Genomic DNA, 14474 nt, shown 5'->3' on the forward strand with positions numbered 1-14474 from the left:
GCTATTTTCAAGGATCACCCAAACCTTTCTGGAGTTCAGGAGAATTTCAAAAGACAGGGAGGGAAGCAATATCCTTTTCACAAGCTCCACTTACAGTTGTTAGGTCCCAACCCATTTTTAAATATTATAGCCCCAATACACCAATCAATGTAGTTTATCATTTATGGAAGTGGGGAAAAGCATATGGTTGTATATTATCTTAAAACTTTTTGTTCCAACATTTTGTTAAATAAAATCCATTTTTCTACAAATATGTATGGAAGGTATCAATTCTTTTGCCTTTTGAAGAATTTCATCCTTGTCCAAAATGCCACATTAAAAAAATATTTTGGAACAGTCTTCTAAAGGTAGTGATAATGGCACATTCCAGTAAGAAGTTACACATATTCTTACAGCTATTAAAAGACAGGTAATTGCTATCATCACATTGCATTACATATTCTTCAAATAACCTAATAGCATGGGCTTAGATTTTAAGGGGCTATTCCATTGACGTACCAACAGCTCCTCTGATGGAAGAGCTTTTCTGTCTGCAAATTAGAGAAGGAAGATTTTTTGCTGATTCCCCCACCCTACTATAGACTCCCTGTTTTTAGTCCACCTTACTCCTTCAGGTTCACTGACCCACCGAAAAACAATGGGACATGGGGCATAAAGGCTGCAGTAAGGATGAAGTCAGAGAAATTGCCTTCCTCTAGCACACCTCTGTTTGTGCTGCTTAGAATCTAAACTGTTATCTTTGAGTCACGTGGAATATTGTAACCCATCATCTCACAATAAATAGGCATGTCTTTAATACACAAAGCAATATAAGGGGGTTAAAACCAATGAAACTCCTCCGTATGTATCTTTATCAAATTTCGACTCTTCTGATGACATAGCTAATCTAATACTGATTTACCATTTATATCAATAATTGTGCATTTAATATTGTTTCCATTTCCATGTTTCTGAATCAATTACTATTTCAAAATATGATTTGGTCTTCAACCAAAAAATAATTATGCAACAAAGTACTATACTTTGTATTTGAAAATCCTGAAAGAACAGCAGTCCAACAAATGAATAGTACAAAATTTGGTACGAAACAGAGAGGGAAAGAAAAAGAAAATGACTTCTACCAGGCTGACTAACTATAAGAGGGAGACCAACGTTTTCTTCTTCAGACAAAACGTCTTATCTAAAGTAAGCCAATCTACTATAACAGTAAATTTAGATCCTTAGTAATACAATCTGATATTGGGTAATTGTACCCATTCCCCTCCAGTTTATGTTTACATATATAGTGTACTGCTATTCTTACAGGCTTACCTTTCCACACAAACTTCTTTATGATCTTCCATCTCTTATCAAGGGGTCAGAGTAACATTAATAAAAATAAAATTCCCAGGTAAAGTCAATTTTAAATAAGGCTCTCTCTCTAGTTAGTTCCAGCTGTAACTTCATATGATTATACTGAGATATCGTGCAACCAGATGCCAAGACACCTAGTAAGGGTAGATTTCCTGGGTATCAATATTCTCCAATGATTTTATCCTTCAACTCTCTTTGTGTACTTAATCTCATCCATTCCAACTTTTTTACTTCACTTTATAACTCAAGATCAAATGAAAGTGATTAAAAATTTTAAATAAAACCTCAAATCATCATTCTGGGTGATGTACTATTAGTGCTGTATCATCTACATAATGAAAATCTGTATTTTCAGATCCAGCAATTCCCACATGAGTTTCTACCACACTGATGGATCAATAATCCAGCATTGTGTAGTGGTTAGAGTGCGGAAGTAGGACCTGGGAGACCCAGATATGAATCCCCACTATGCTATGGAAGCTTACTAGGAGAACCTGGGACAGTCATACAGTCTAAACCTAATCTACCGCACAGAGTGCTTCTGAGAATAGAATGGAGCAGAGGAGAACAATGTTAGTGGGAAGAACGTTAGCTGCTTTGGGTCCCCACTGGGGACTTAGGTGGAGTATAAATGAAGTAAAAAAACACAGGTAGTATACACCCTTGGCAAGACTTTATCACAAATCAAATGAACCATAGTTATGTCCATCAGCTATTATTCTATTTTTCTGCTATTCTAATTGCTATAGATTAACTGAATCCAACTTGGAAAATGCCCTCCTACATTAAAGAGCCTCAGAAGTGTTCCTTAAGTATAATATTTAATATGTTCAGAAGTTTTTTCAGTCACAGGATAGATTAATGCACATCGTTCCCCTACTGATTTCATTTTATTAACAACATTCACCAGTACTTTTATATAAATAAAAAAGGAAAAAAGCTTCTTTCATTCTCTTTGATATTATTCTACAAAAACGATTCACAAGGATAATGGACCAAATCAATTAAAATCAATATTTTAATAAGGATATTTGTCTGCAAGAATCTTGCACTATATACTTTTTCAAGGTTTAGCTATATATATAAATTTTCCCCTTGCCAAGATTTTGCCATAAATCAGTAATTCTAGCAAAACTTGACTTAAAATATTCTGCATTTTTAATAATATTCAAGTGTTTCTTTTTCTTTCTTTCTTTCTTTCTTTCTTTCTTTCTTTCTTTCTTTCTTTCTTTCTTTCTTTCTTTCTTTCTTTCTTTCTAATATATGGTAGGTAGGCTACTGAATTTCTTTCAGTGTAAATAGTGCTTCTAGATATTCCTTTAAACATTTTGCAATATTTAAATTAGTTAGTCTTCAGAATGCTAATCAGGAGTACAATTTTTTTCAATACAGTACAATTTCTGCAGAAGGATTTTAGGTATATTTGCAAGCTGTTATATTTTATTGCTGTCCTAATATTCTAATTTGAGGTATCAGTAATTGCTCCTATCTTTTTAAAAGAATACTATCATAAAAAACAGCCTTTCCAAAACCCCTTTTCAGAGTATAACCAATATTCAAATTAAAATTCTCTGATTTAATAGCATTATTTTGGATTATACCTTCTCTCTGGTACTAAGGACACTCCTCACTGTAGACTACTCATACTAAAGCACTCCCAAAGATGATTTTGTCACATAGGCATGGGAGCGCATGCGTGGAAGGAGCATTGGGGAACGCTGACAAGGTAAGCGCAGCCCCCCTCCCCCCGCTGGGAGGTTAGAGGAACCAAGCACCCCTATGTGGAAGGGTGGCAAGGTGTAGTGGTTAAGAGCGCGGGACTCTAATCTGGAAAGCCGGGTTTGATTCCCCACTCCTCCACTTGAAGCCAGCTGGGTGACCTTGGGTCAGTCACAGCTTCTAGGAGCTCTCTCAGCCCCACCCACCTCACAGAGTGTTTGTTGTGGGGATAATAATAGCATACTTTGTAAACCACTCTGAGGGGGCATTAAGTTGTCCTGAAGGGCGGTATATAAATCAAATGTTTATTGTTGTTGTTGTTGTTGTTAACTTTTGTCTTGTAGCAAGAAACTGGGATTAGCAGATTCTCATAGTTCTATTTCTATTCCATTATTCTGTGGTCACATTATGATTTAGACTCCACTCAGATTTTCTTCTGGAAAGAATGGAGTGTTAGGATGTTGATAAGGGATTTTACTAATAAAAAAGTTTATTCCTCAGGGTTGCCAACACCAGGCAAATTCCTGAATATTTAGGATAATGCCTGAGGAGGACAAGGTTTGGGGAGGGAACTCTGTGGGATCTAATGCCAAAAAGTCAACCCTTCAAAGCAGCTATTTTCTACAGAGGAACTTATTTCTGTAGTCTGGTGATCAGTTTAATTCCAAATCTCCAGACTCTATCTAAGCAGCAGATTAGTGCAGGTCGCAATACTTTGGAAACATCAGCTAGAGCCCTGGCCTCATCTGTGGTGTTGTGAAGGCATGCTTGGCTCCGGACGACTGCACTACTACCTGAGATGTGGAGCAAGGTGGAGGATCTGCCTTTCGAGGGGAAGACCCTATTCTACAGTAGAGGTTGGCAACTCAATGAGAGATCTACTAATATCTATTTAAAATGGCTTTTCTGAAAGAAAAACAGTGTTTCATACCTGTAACTGTTGTTCATCTAGGTCTTCCGTGCAGGCACACATGGGACTGCGCATGCGCAGGCCTGCCAACTTCGGAGATTTTTACAGCTCAGAACCACTAGGGGGCGTCCCCGCCTCCTAACACGCATGCGCGGCCGTCTTTTCCCGCCAAAAACGGCTCCTAAGAGGCGGGGCGCCCCCGACGTACCCTCAGTCCTCTTTCGCCGCTGACTACAAGGTAAGTACCAAGAGAATTAGCGGGGAAGGAGGGAGGGTATGTGTGCCTGCACGGAAGACCTAGATGAACAACAGTTACAGGTATGAAACACTGTTTTTCATCTGTGGTCTTCCTGTGCAGTCCCACATGGGAGATTACAAAGCTTAAATACCTGGGTGGTAGGCACAGATGTATCATCACAGGAAGATTGATTGTAGGACTGCTGTACCCACTATCGTTTCCTTCCTGTCTAGGACGTCCAGAGCGTAATGTCTGACAAATGTGTCTGCAGAAGCCCAAGTCGCAGCTTTCCAGATGTCTTGTAGAGGGACACCTCTCAGTAGTGCTGCTGAGGATGCTTGAGACCTGGTGGAGTGAGCATGTATCTCCAAGGGACAAGGTAAGTTAGCACATTTATAACTTAACAGAATAGCTTGCACTACCCAGCGAGCCAAAGTTTGAGGATTGACTCCTAACCCCTTCTTTGGACCCGTAAAACAAACAAAAAGGTGGGAATCTTTCCGAAAGGGCTTCACCCTATCCAAATAAAAGAGGAGAGCCCTGCGAACATCTAGGGCATGAAGGGATCTCTCTGCCTCTGAAGAGTAATCCTTGAAAAACACAGGTAAAGAAATTTTTTGTGATAGGTGGAATTTGGATACCACTTTGGGTAAAAACTCTATCTTTGTTCTCAGGACTACCTTATCAGGGTGAACACTCAAATAAGGAGGATCACATGAAAGAGCTGCCAACTCGCCCACCCTCCTGGCAGACGTGACAGCCACTAAAAACGCTACCTTAAACTAAAGTAAATTCAGAGAGCAAGTAGCTAAAGGTTCAAAGGGCTTGGAAAGCAGCTTGGTCAACACCAGCGGCAACGACCATTGAGGCATTAATACCCGCACTGGGGGAAACAAGTTGTTGAGCCCCTTCAGAAACAGTTTGGATGTGTAATGGGAAAACACAGTCTTTCAATCAACTGGGGGATGGAAGGCAGAAATCGCAGCCATATAAACTTTAACTGAAGAATTTGACAATCCAGATTGTTTAAGCCCCCACAAAAAATCCAGAACCTCGGAGAGGGAGGCGGCCAGAGAGTCAACCCCCCAACCCTCACACCACTCAGTAAACTTGTTCCACTTCAGGGAGTATGACTGCCTAGTGGACAAATGACGTGTGTTCTGGAGTACATGCATTACTCCCTCAGAGAAACCCCATCCTGAAGAATCAGCCACGCCGTCAGTTTGAGTGTGTGTACTCTGTGATGAAGCACCCTCTGGAAAGACAGTAGATCCGGCTGATCCGGGAATTGGTGCATCCGGCTGTGGAGTCTCAGAAGCGCATGAAACCACGTTTGCCATGGCCAATAAGGGGTTATCAGAATGGCTGATGTTCTGTCCATCTGGATCTTGGAGAGTACCCTGGCTAACAGAGGGAAAGGGGGAAATATGTAAAGAAGGCGCCCAGACCAAGTTAACTGAAATGCGTCCCCAAGAGACTCGAGGCCGATGCCTCCTCTGGAGCAATAGCGGGGAGTCTTGCAGTTCTCCTCTGTGGTGAAAAGGTCTAAGTCTTGGGTTCCCCATTCTGAAAAGACAGGACGTAAATACTTGTCTTGAAGAGACCATTCATGGGTGTCGCCCCCCAGTCTACTAAGGTGGTCAGCCATAACATTGTCAACACCTGGTATGTGGACCATACAGAGTGGTCAACGGCCCAATTCCAAATTCTCATCGTCTCTTCACATAAGGCTAGAGACATAGTGCCCCCTTGTTTATTCAAATAAAACATTGTGGTGATGTTATCCGTAAGGATCTGGACCTTTTTATTCTGCACCATGTCAGAAAAGGAAATTAAGGCGTAGTAAACAGCACGTAAGTCAAGAAGGTTGATATGTTCTTTACACTCCGACTCATCCCACATACCATGGGCATATGAACCCTGACAATGAGCACCCCACCCTAGGGTAGATGCATCCATGGTGACTGAAAGGGCTGGCTGACTATAGCCGAAACCAATCCCCCCAAACAGGTTGGTATCTTGCAACCACCAGTCCAAAGATAGGAGAACCCTGCGAGGAATACTAAATTTCTTCTGCTGGGAATCCCTGTCAGGGAAAAAGGTTCTAGAAAACCAAAGCTGTATTGGTCTCATCTTGAGTCTTGCCAGGGACACCACAGCTGTGGTGGTGGCCATATAGCCCAAAAGAACCTGAATAAGTCTAGCTGGTTGGAACCTGCATCTCCTAAATCTTTTAATAAGTGCTTTAATTTTATTAGCCCTATCTAAGGGCAAAACTCCCGCATCCTGAGAACCATCAATAATGGCTCCAATAAATTGGATAACCTTGGAGGGAATAAGCTTCGATTTCTTTTGGTTAACGAATAACCCCAACTTCAAACAGGTAGCCAAGGTGATAGAGATCTGATTGGTTACATCTTCCTCTTGACTGGCCAACAATCAACCAGTCATCAAGATAGGGAAAGATGCAACAGCCCTGAGTTCTAAGGAAGGCAATCACCACCGCCATGCATTTGGTAAATACCCTGGGGCGGTGGGCAAACCAAACGGAAGAACACAGTACTGAAAAATCCAAGTACCATAGGTAAAACGAAGGAACTTCCTATGCTCAGGAAAAATTAATACGTGGAAATACGCATCTTTAAGATCTAAAACCCCAAACCAAGAGGCAGAGGGTATCATAGTCAGGACCATCTGTAGAGTGGTCATCTTAAACTTTCGGACCTTTACAGATGTATTCAATTCTCGGAGGTCCAGAATAGGGTGAAGTCCTCCATCCTTCTTGTCTATCACAAAAAGGTTCGAATAGAAGCCAAAGGGGGAAGAAGAAGGAGTCACCTCTTCAATAGCCCTTTTTAATAATTAGGCTGATAACTCTGAAACTACCCCCGGTTGAGGTGTTTGAGAGGAGAAAACAGGAAGCCAGAGACCAGGCCACTGAACAAACTCAATTTTATAACCAAACTGAACCAACCGTAACACCCAAGAATCTGAAGTAATGCTACACCATTCAGAAAAGAGACAGCCTGTCCCCAAAATAGGGCTCAGGTCCCTGTAATTGTCAGAACTGTTTTTGGGAACGTCCCGGTTCTTTGGGTTGGTACTGGTTATTTCCCTGCCTATTCTTACTGCCCTGCCTCCTCCTCTGGAAGGTAGATTGTGGGCTGATATTGGCAATGAGGCTGGAATCCATACCCATAATAAGGGTGGTAGTGTTGTTGACGGCTTTTAGTATACGGTCTGTACTGAGTGCAACCAGGCTGATGTTGGTGCAAGACACCATAAGATCGAGCTGTCAATCTATCTTTACGTTTCTTCGAAAGATACTCATCTGTTCTATCGGAGAACAGGTTCTGTCCTTCGAAGGGGAGATCGTCCACCTTGGACCTTGTCTCCAGTGGTAAGGCAGTGGTCCTCAACGAAGCGAATCTGCATAACACGAGAGCAGACAGGAATGCCCTGGTAGAGGTGTCTTCCATATTCCTGCTTACAGTAATCTGGTGACAAGATAAGCGGACAGCCTCCTCTTGAATAACTCTAAGGAAGACTCTTTGATCCTCCGGTAACAAGGATTCTTGATTGGGTTTTGCTTGCATGTCCTCCGTAACAAGGGAGGAAGGAGGTGGGTGAAGCGAAAGGAACGGACACTGTTCATTCTTGACTCTATACAAGTTTTCTATTTTCTTGTTTGTGGCAGGAGTAGAGGCAGGTTTCAGGTTTAATCCTGAAAGGAGTTCCACGAAGCCTTCGATCATAGGGAAGGCAATCGTCGGAGACGATCCAGAATACATGTGTTTTAGGATCTTATCCGTTGACCATGGTTCCGAAGAAGCCACCTCAATGTCTAGTGCCTTCGCCATTCTTTGAAGAAGTTCGTTGTAGGCGTGAAAATCCTCAGTTGGAGAAGCTTTCTCCGATGGACCAATCACTCCATCAGGCGAATGTGAAGGAGGGGAGTCATAAGGCCTTTCGTAGGGAGCATAAGTGTCATAGTCGGTATCCGAAAAACCCGGGGTCCGTCTAGATCCCCCTGGGGAGCTAGCACGCATAGAAGGTGAGTGCGAGCATCTCTTGGTTCCATGGTCGGAACCATAGGATCCCTCCCTGTAATAACGATGTCTGGCTGAGTAAGGGCTGTATCCGTCAGCGCAGCGTGATCTTGAACAACCTCTGTCTGTGCAAGAGAAGCGCAAAGACCATGAGTCGTGAGAAGGTGAACGAAGTACTCCCGATGGAGTTGGGGGCTTTTCAATCATAATCACATCTGATTCCTGGGATCTCTCGGATGCCGGGGTTCTCATAGGAGAAGCTACGTCCCCCAACCCACGGTGACTCTTCGTAGGTGGATCGAATCCAGAAGTACCCTGTTGACTGTGCTGAGGGGTGATAGCACTCTCAAGTACTTGTTTGTCTGATTTGGAAGATTGATGCTTCTTCTTTTTCTTCTTCTTTGCCAGACTCACCCCTGACGGATCCGAAGAGCGCTTCGGCTCTGAAGATTTTCGTGAAGTGCTGCATTGGTCCGACTGCGATCCGCTCCGAGGGGTTCTCGGCTCCGACAGGGCCATGGAACTCTCCCTCCTAGACCAATCACCCGACAAGGAGCCTGGTGGTTCCGAAGCAGGTCTTGACCCTGAGATCGGATCCAAAGAGATAGGAGCGGTCGGATCCGAGGAGCTCCAAACCAACATGACTGGACTCGGCGGTCTCGGATCAGTATGTGCGGGAGACTGGCGGGAGTGCGGCGACTTTTCCGAATATTTTGAGGTTGGAGTAGCAGGTGTTCTAGGTGCGGGGGATTTACCTGGTATAGGTGGGTCAGTTACCGCCATCGCGCGTCGCCATAAATAAGCTTGAAGTCTACCCGACCTTTCTGCCCTGGCCTTCGGGGTGAAGGTGCGGCAGTACTTACATGCCTGTGGGTTGTGGATTTCCCCCAGACAGTACAGGCATTCAGAATGACCGTCCGATTTTGTCATTTTTCAATCACAAGAGGAACACCTCTTAAATAATGCTTTATCCGACATCTTCCAGATCACGATGAAATGCTTTCCAAAGAGCAGAGCTAGCAAGAACCACTCAAGTCGGCGGCAAAAGAGGAACTGAGGGTACGTCGGGGGCGCCCCGCCTCTTAGGAGCCGTTTTTCGGCGGGAAAAGACGGCCACGCATGTGCATTAGGAGGCGGGGACGCCCCCTAGTGGTTCTGAGCTGTAAAAATCTCCGAAGTCGGCAGGCCTGCGTGTGCGCAGTCCCATGTGGGACTGCACAGGAAGACCGCAGATGAACAAAATTTATTTTGTTGTCTCTCCAAAGACGTGAAATGGAAAAAAGCTCTCCTGTGCAACACAAAACAAAGAAAATTCTGTAAATCCAACCCCTTGCACAATTATAATTTTTCAGCAAAGTGCTAATTTTAAAGAGGTTGTTTGTTTTATTTTGCAGAAGAATGTAATTGTTTTTGGATTCACACAGGATAATTTTTGAAGGGATTTATTTTATTTTTCGTGAGTACATTCCAGAATTACAACTCCACAGGAAGCCCAGATACATACATAAAATCTGTTTGGGCAAAAACATTTCTGGTAAGACCGAATCTCAAAATCTAAGTTAAACAGAGTTAGCCCATTGACTTCAATTGACTTAGAAATGCGTAATTCTATTTAGGATGGCACTGTAGTCTTTAATGTTACCTTGAACTGATCAAAACATTTCCCCTGCTTGTATAAACTTCACTGGTGCTTACACTTATTTTTAACATTACTAATAGTCATCAATTACATTAGTACAAATCATTAAAGATGATGGCAGAAATAAGTTTACTAAGATTTGGGGAGATAAAAGATAATATCTATTTGGATTAAAGAATCTCCAGTGGTAAATATCACTTTATCTGTCAAATGGTAACTCAAGCAGCCAGCATTTTGCCTTTATACTGATAAGTCAAGTTAGTACTTTCTGTTAAACCACTAAAGGCAGTAAGTGTTGTCACGCCTTGGCACTACTGATATGTGACAAGCTTCAGCTCATCACTGTAAAATAAGTGCATGTGAAAATATTAATGAATCTCTCAAGGCCATGCTCACCTGTGAATAATGTTTCTGCTCTGGAGGTAGTCCAGGGCTAAGGCCAGTTCACAAATGAACAGTTTCACAGCATCCTCTTGGAAGCGGACATTTTGCTGTAAGTGGTAACGCAGGTCACCTCCAAGAAGCAGATCTACCACCATAAACATGTCTTCCTCGTCCTGGAATGAGTACCTGAAGTAAGATGCAGAGTACACAAAGGATGCACCTTGGTTAGTGCAGTGGTCAGAATATATATGAGGAGAGCAACAGCTCTGCAGTCAGGTTCTGTTAACACAAGGCCAAATTAGGATTGTAAAACAACACAGTACAGTAAATTATGCGTGATGAACTGGTGATTCTAGTGTTAGGGCAACTCTAAGTTAACAGGGATTTGTGCCACACATACATAGTAAAAAACTTGTATCTGTTAGTTGCTATTCTGATTACACTTCCTGCAGTATGTTTCGGATAGGTAGCCATGTTGGCCTGCAGCAGAAGAGCAAGATTTTCAAACTCTGAGTCCAGTGGAACCTTAAAAGCCAAGAATATTTCCAAGGGATAAGCTTCTGAGAGTCAATCCTCCCTTCATCATGTATGGTATCTGATGAAAGGAGCTTTGTGTCAATTATGGATGATAAGATATGGCAGACAGATCCCTGGATCATTTCAGCAAGACACAGGTCCTTGGTTAAATGACTTTTATTCAGAAATCGGATCTTTCCCATATGCACAAGTCCATAAATTTACTTAGAGCCAAAGAAGCCTCTAAGCAGTACAGCTTCTTTGAAAAGGATAGAGGCTTGAGGAAAGTATAGCTCTAAAATACTCAAACATTTCCCTCCTCCCTAGCCCACAGTTTTGAGTGGGAAAAGTCTGGGAAACTTTTGTTCCTACATCAGCTAGACAAGATAGAAAGGGATGTTAACATTTCAGACATCCAAGGTCATTTCGGTGAGCTTCAGAGACATACATAGATTACCAGTTGCATTCCCAGGCAGGGAAGAAGACAAACAAAAGTGATACACATAACATTTGTAATATGAATGCAAACCACAGGATTGACATTTACCATCCTTTAGAGCCGTAACAATTGTAATATGAAATCAAACCACAGTATTGACAATTAGCATTCCCTAGAAACATGACATGGATGGAGGGGTACAGACATACATGACACTTTGACTCTCAAAACTTATTCCCTGGAAATCTTGTTAGCCTTTAAGGTATACTGGGCTCAAATCTTACTGCATATTTGTATTTCACTTGATCATCTCCTAGTGTTTTCATATTAAAAGCTCATCTTGCATCAACAGGAATCGAGTTATTCTACACCTACTTGATTGTCCCTGGTTTACCCCCTATGATTGTCCTAAGCACAGAACCACAATGCCCTTTTCCATTCCTTTCAGAGGGGAAAATAAGCAAGTAAAATAAAATGTGAGAATTGCGTAACTGTTCCCATTATATATTTTATAGAAGGGGTCACTCAGCATAAGTTGCATCGTGTGGAATAAGGTCACAGTTAAATAAGAACAACAACCCTACTGGCCAAAGAAACAGAACGAAATGAAAGCAACAATGATAAGCCCTTCAATAAATGCCTTCTAGCCAATGCTTTGTTTTATAGAAAGAAAGACTCCAGGTATGAAGTATGTTTGGAGACACCCCCCTCTGTTTTTGAAGCTCTGTCTAATATTCTCTGACATGAAGGATATATAGTCTGGGCCTATTCAAAACGCTTCATCTATGTCCATTTCCTAAATTTCAAATTCGAATTCTAGCATTGAAAAAAATGATGCCAGAATAGAGCCCCAATGACCTCTGGTACAAATTAAGTTCTGCCGCTAGCATCTTACTCTCCTTTTTTCATACAACCTTAAATTTTCCTCAGAACCTCTTCTACTTGACTTCATCTAAATAACAGTGAGTTAAATGTGAGCTTAAGAAATCAATATGTTTTAGACTTGGAGAAGTAAATGCTTTTGAATACTGAAAGGAAAATTAGCTGCTTTTTTGCCAAGAACTTCCCTGAGGAACCAGTATAATTAAATACAAGGTAAAAATCACATCATCTCTAAGTCAATGGTCAGAGTAAGATGTAGAAACATAAGCACAACACAATCATATAAGCTTCTTTCATTCTAACCAGTGCCAGAGATGACTGTCACAAACACCATAACCAGGCACAAATATACTTCTTAATATATCACTTCCATATTAAAGATGGGATTGTGGACCCTAAGGATACGTCCATATTGGAAACTGTGGACATCTGTGAGTAGTTAGCATTAACCCCTTGTTTTATTAATGAGAAAATTAACCCTAGCAAAACTGCCATTCTGGGGTATTAAGCTGCAATGTGTCCAAGAGCCCTTTTATAATAACAGTTGATTAGATCTCCGGTCATGAAAGGGTTAGCATAGAGTGAATTGTGTGTAGACTCCTCCCGTCAAAAAAGGGGAGCTTTTATTTTTAATGAGGTGACCCTAAGATTGAATAAGAATTTGCAACCAATGTTTCCAGGATCTAGCCTGCCCATGAGCCAGTTTCCCTGTGGGCATTGTTGCTTCTTTAAGAATACCAAACCAATGAAATACTTCATCAACCATATTGACAACAAACAATACTATGACTGGAAAGCTGAAAGAGGCTGGCTAGATACCTCATAGGAACAGCTGACCTAAAACTGAAGACCTCAGCTTGTGACAACCCAAGTCTGGTTGGATACATGGACTCTAACTGGGGTGAAAACAAAACTGACTATATGTCAACCAGCGGCTATCTCTTTTTCTATGGAGACAGCTGGACTAGCCAAAAGCAAATACTAGCTGCCAAATCAACAACTGAGGCCAAATACATATCTTCTTCAAATGCATGTAATGAACTTCAGTGCATCATCTAGATACTGAAAGACTTTGGTGAGATGAGCCTAAACCAATAATCTTGTTTGAAGACTATCAGGCATGCATAGCTCTATCCAAGAGTGAAAGTATCAAAGCAAGAAGCAAGCATATTGCTAGCATATCATTCTGTGAGAGACAGAGAGGCAGCAACAAGGGCTGATTGAACTCAAGTATTGTCCTTCAGAAGAAATGGTTGCTAATCACCAAGCCACTTGCCAGAGGGAAGTCTGAGTATCTGTGCAAGAAACTGAACCTTCATGCCTTCAGTATATGGCACTTGAGAAGGGATGTTGGGTTTTACAAGTGTCATCCTTTCAGTCATGATGAAAGGCTTAAGATGACATTTCTGTAAGCTAATGATAGCAAGTTTAGCATAGAACCAATTAGGTGTACACTCTTCCCACCAAAAAGGGGGAGGTTTTATTCTTAATTAGGTGACCCTAAGACTGACTATTGGCTAATCAATATATTGGAGATAGTTCACGCAAGGGAGTGACAGACAGACAGACAGAGACAGGGAACAAATAAACAAGATACGAGTATATAGTTAGACTGTTATTGTTTTCTTTCCATGTAATCCTTTCCTTAATTTTTTGAAGTAAACTTGTTCTTAGAAGTTAAGCACACAATGTGTCTGTGCTGCATTATTAAATTGCACTTTATTTACTCTGTTAAATATCCAACAATTCTTTTCAAAGGTAAACATGCTAGATAGACTAGACAGGTCAAAAAACCTGTGACTGGATATAGAGCAAGAAGTACAACATTTCCTCTAAATGTCTGGAAGAGTTATAGCCGTGCATAGATCTATGGGCTCTGGAGGGTTAAAATCAGAGTTAACTGTTCAAGTAGCAATATTAAGAAATATCTGTTGACACAAGGAATGTAGCATTATTACAGCTCTTTGAGAGTAAATCATTTTAGATTTGTGGAGTGACTTAAAAATGTGCTCAACAGAGGGATGCAATAAATCCATCTAGTGACCAATTGAGTTGTTACTTAGTAATAATGTTCTCCATAGGGTTCACCATTATTCTGAAAGAGTAGGTGGTCTGTTTTTTAAAAAAGGAAGAAAGAGGACATGCAGCTCTTGAAATGCACCCTTCCAGGCCTAAAGCATTTGCCTCCCTGTATGCTGGTCTGAACAACTGCAGAGCATCAGTATCCTAACTTCTGAAAATCAGATATGTCCAAGTTCTCTCATTCACGCTACTAATCAGCAGGAAGACATATTTATCTGGCTAAGCTTTGGAGATTCAGAGGCCTGCTTTAGGCACTTCCTGCC

At 41.6% G+C, this 14474-nt stretch overlaps 1 protein-coding gene across 1 annotated transcript in view; it reads right to left on the bottom strand.

Moving 5' to 3' along the window:
* STK32A (serine/threonine kinase 32A) overlaps positions 1-14474 on the bottom strand; it is a 128999-nt gene that overhangs the window by 57104 nt on the left and 57421 nt on the right. The window contains exon 5 of the mRNA XM_054978216.1: positions 10305-10478. Within this exon, the coding sequence (XP_054834191.1) occupies positions 10305-10478 (174 nt within the window). The remainder of the gene's footprint in view (positions 1-10304; positions 10479-14474) is intronic.

The sequence above is a fragment of the Eublepharis macularius genome, chromosome 4 (genome assembly GCF_028583425.1).
Source record: "Eublepharis macularius isolate TG4126 chromosome 4, MPM_Emac_v1.0, whole genome shotgun sequence".
Classification (NCBI taxonomy): domain Eukaryota; kingdom Metazoa; phylum Chordata; class Lepidosauria; order Squamata; family Eublepharidae; genus Eublepharis; species Eublepharis macularius.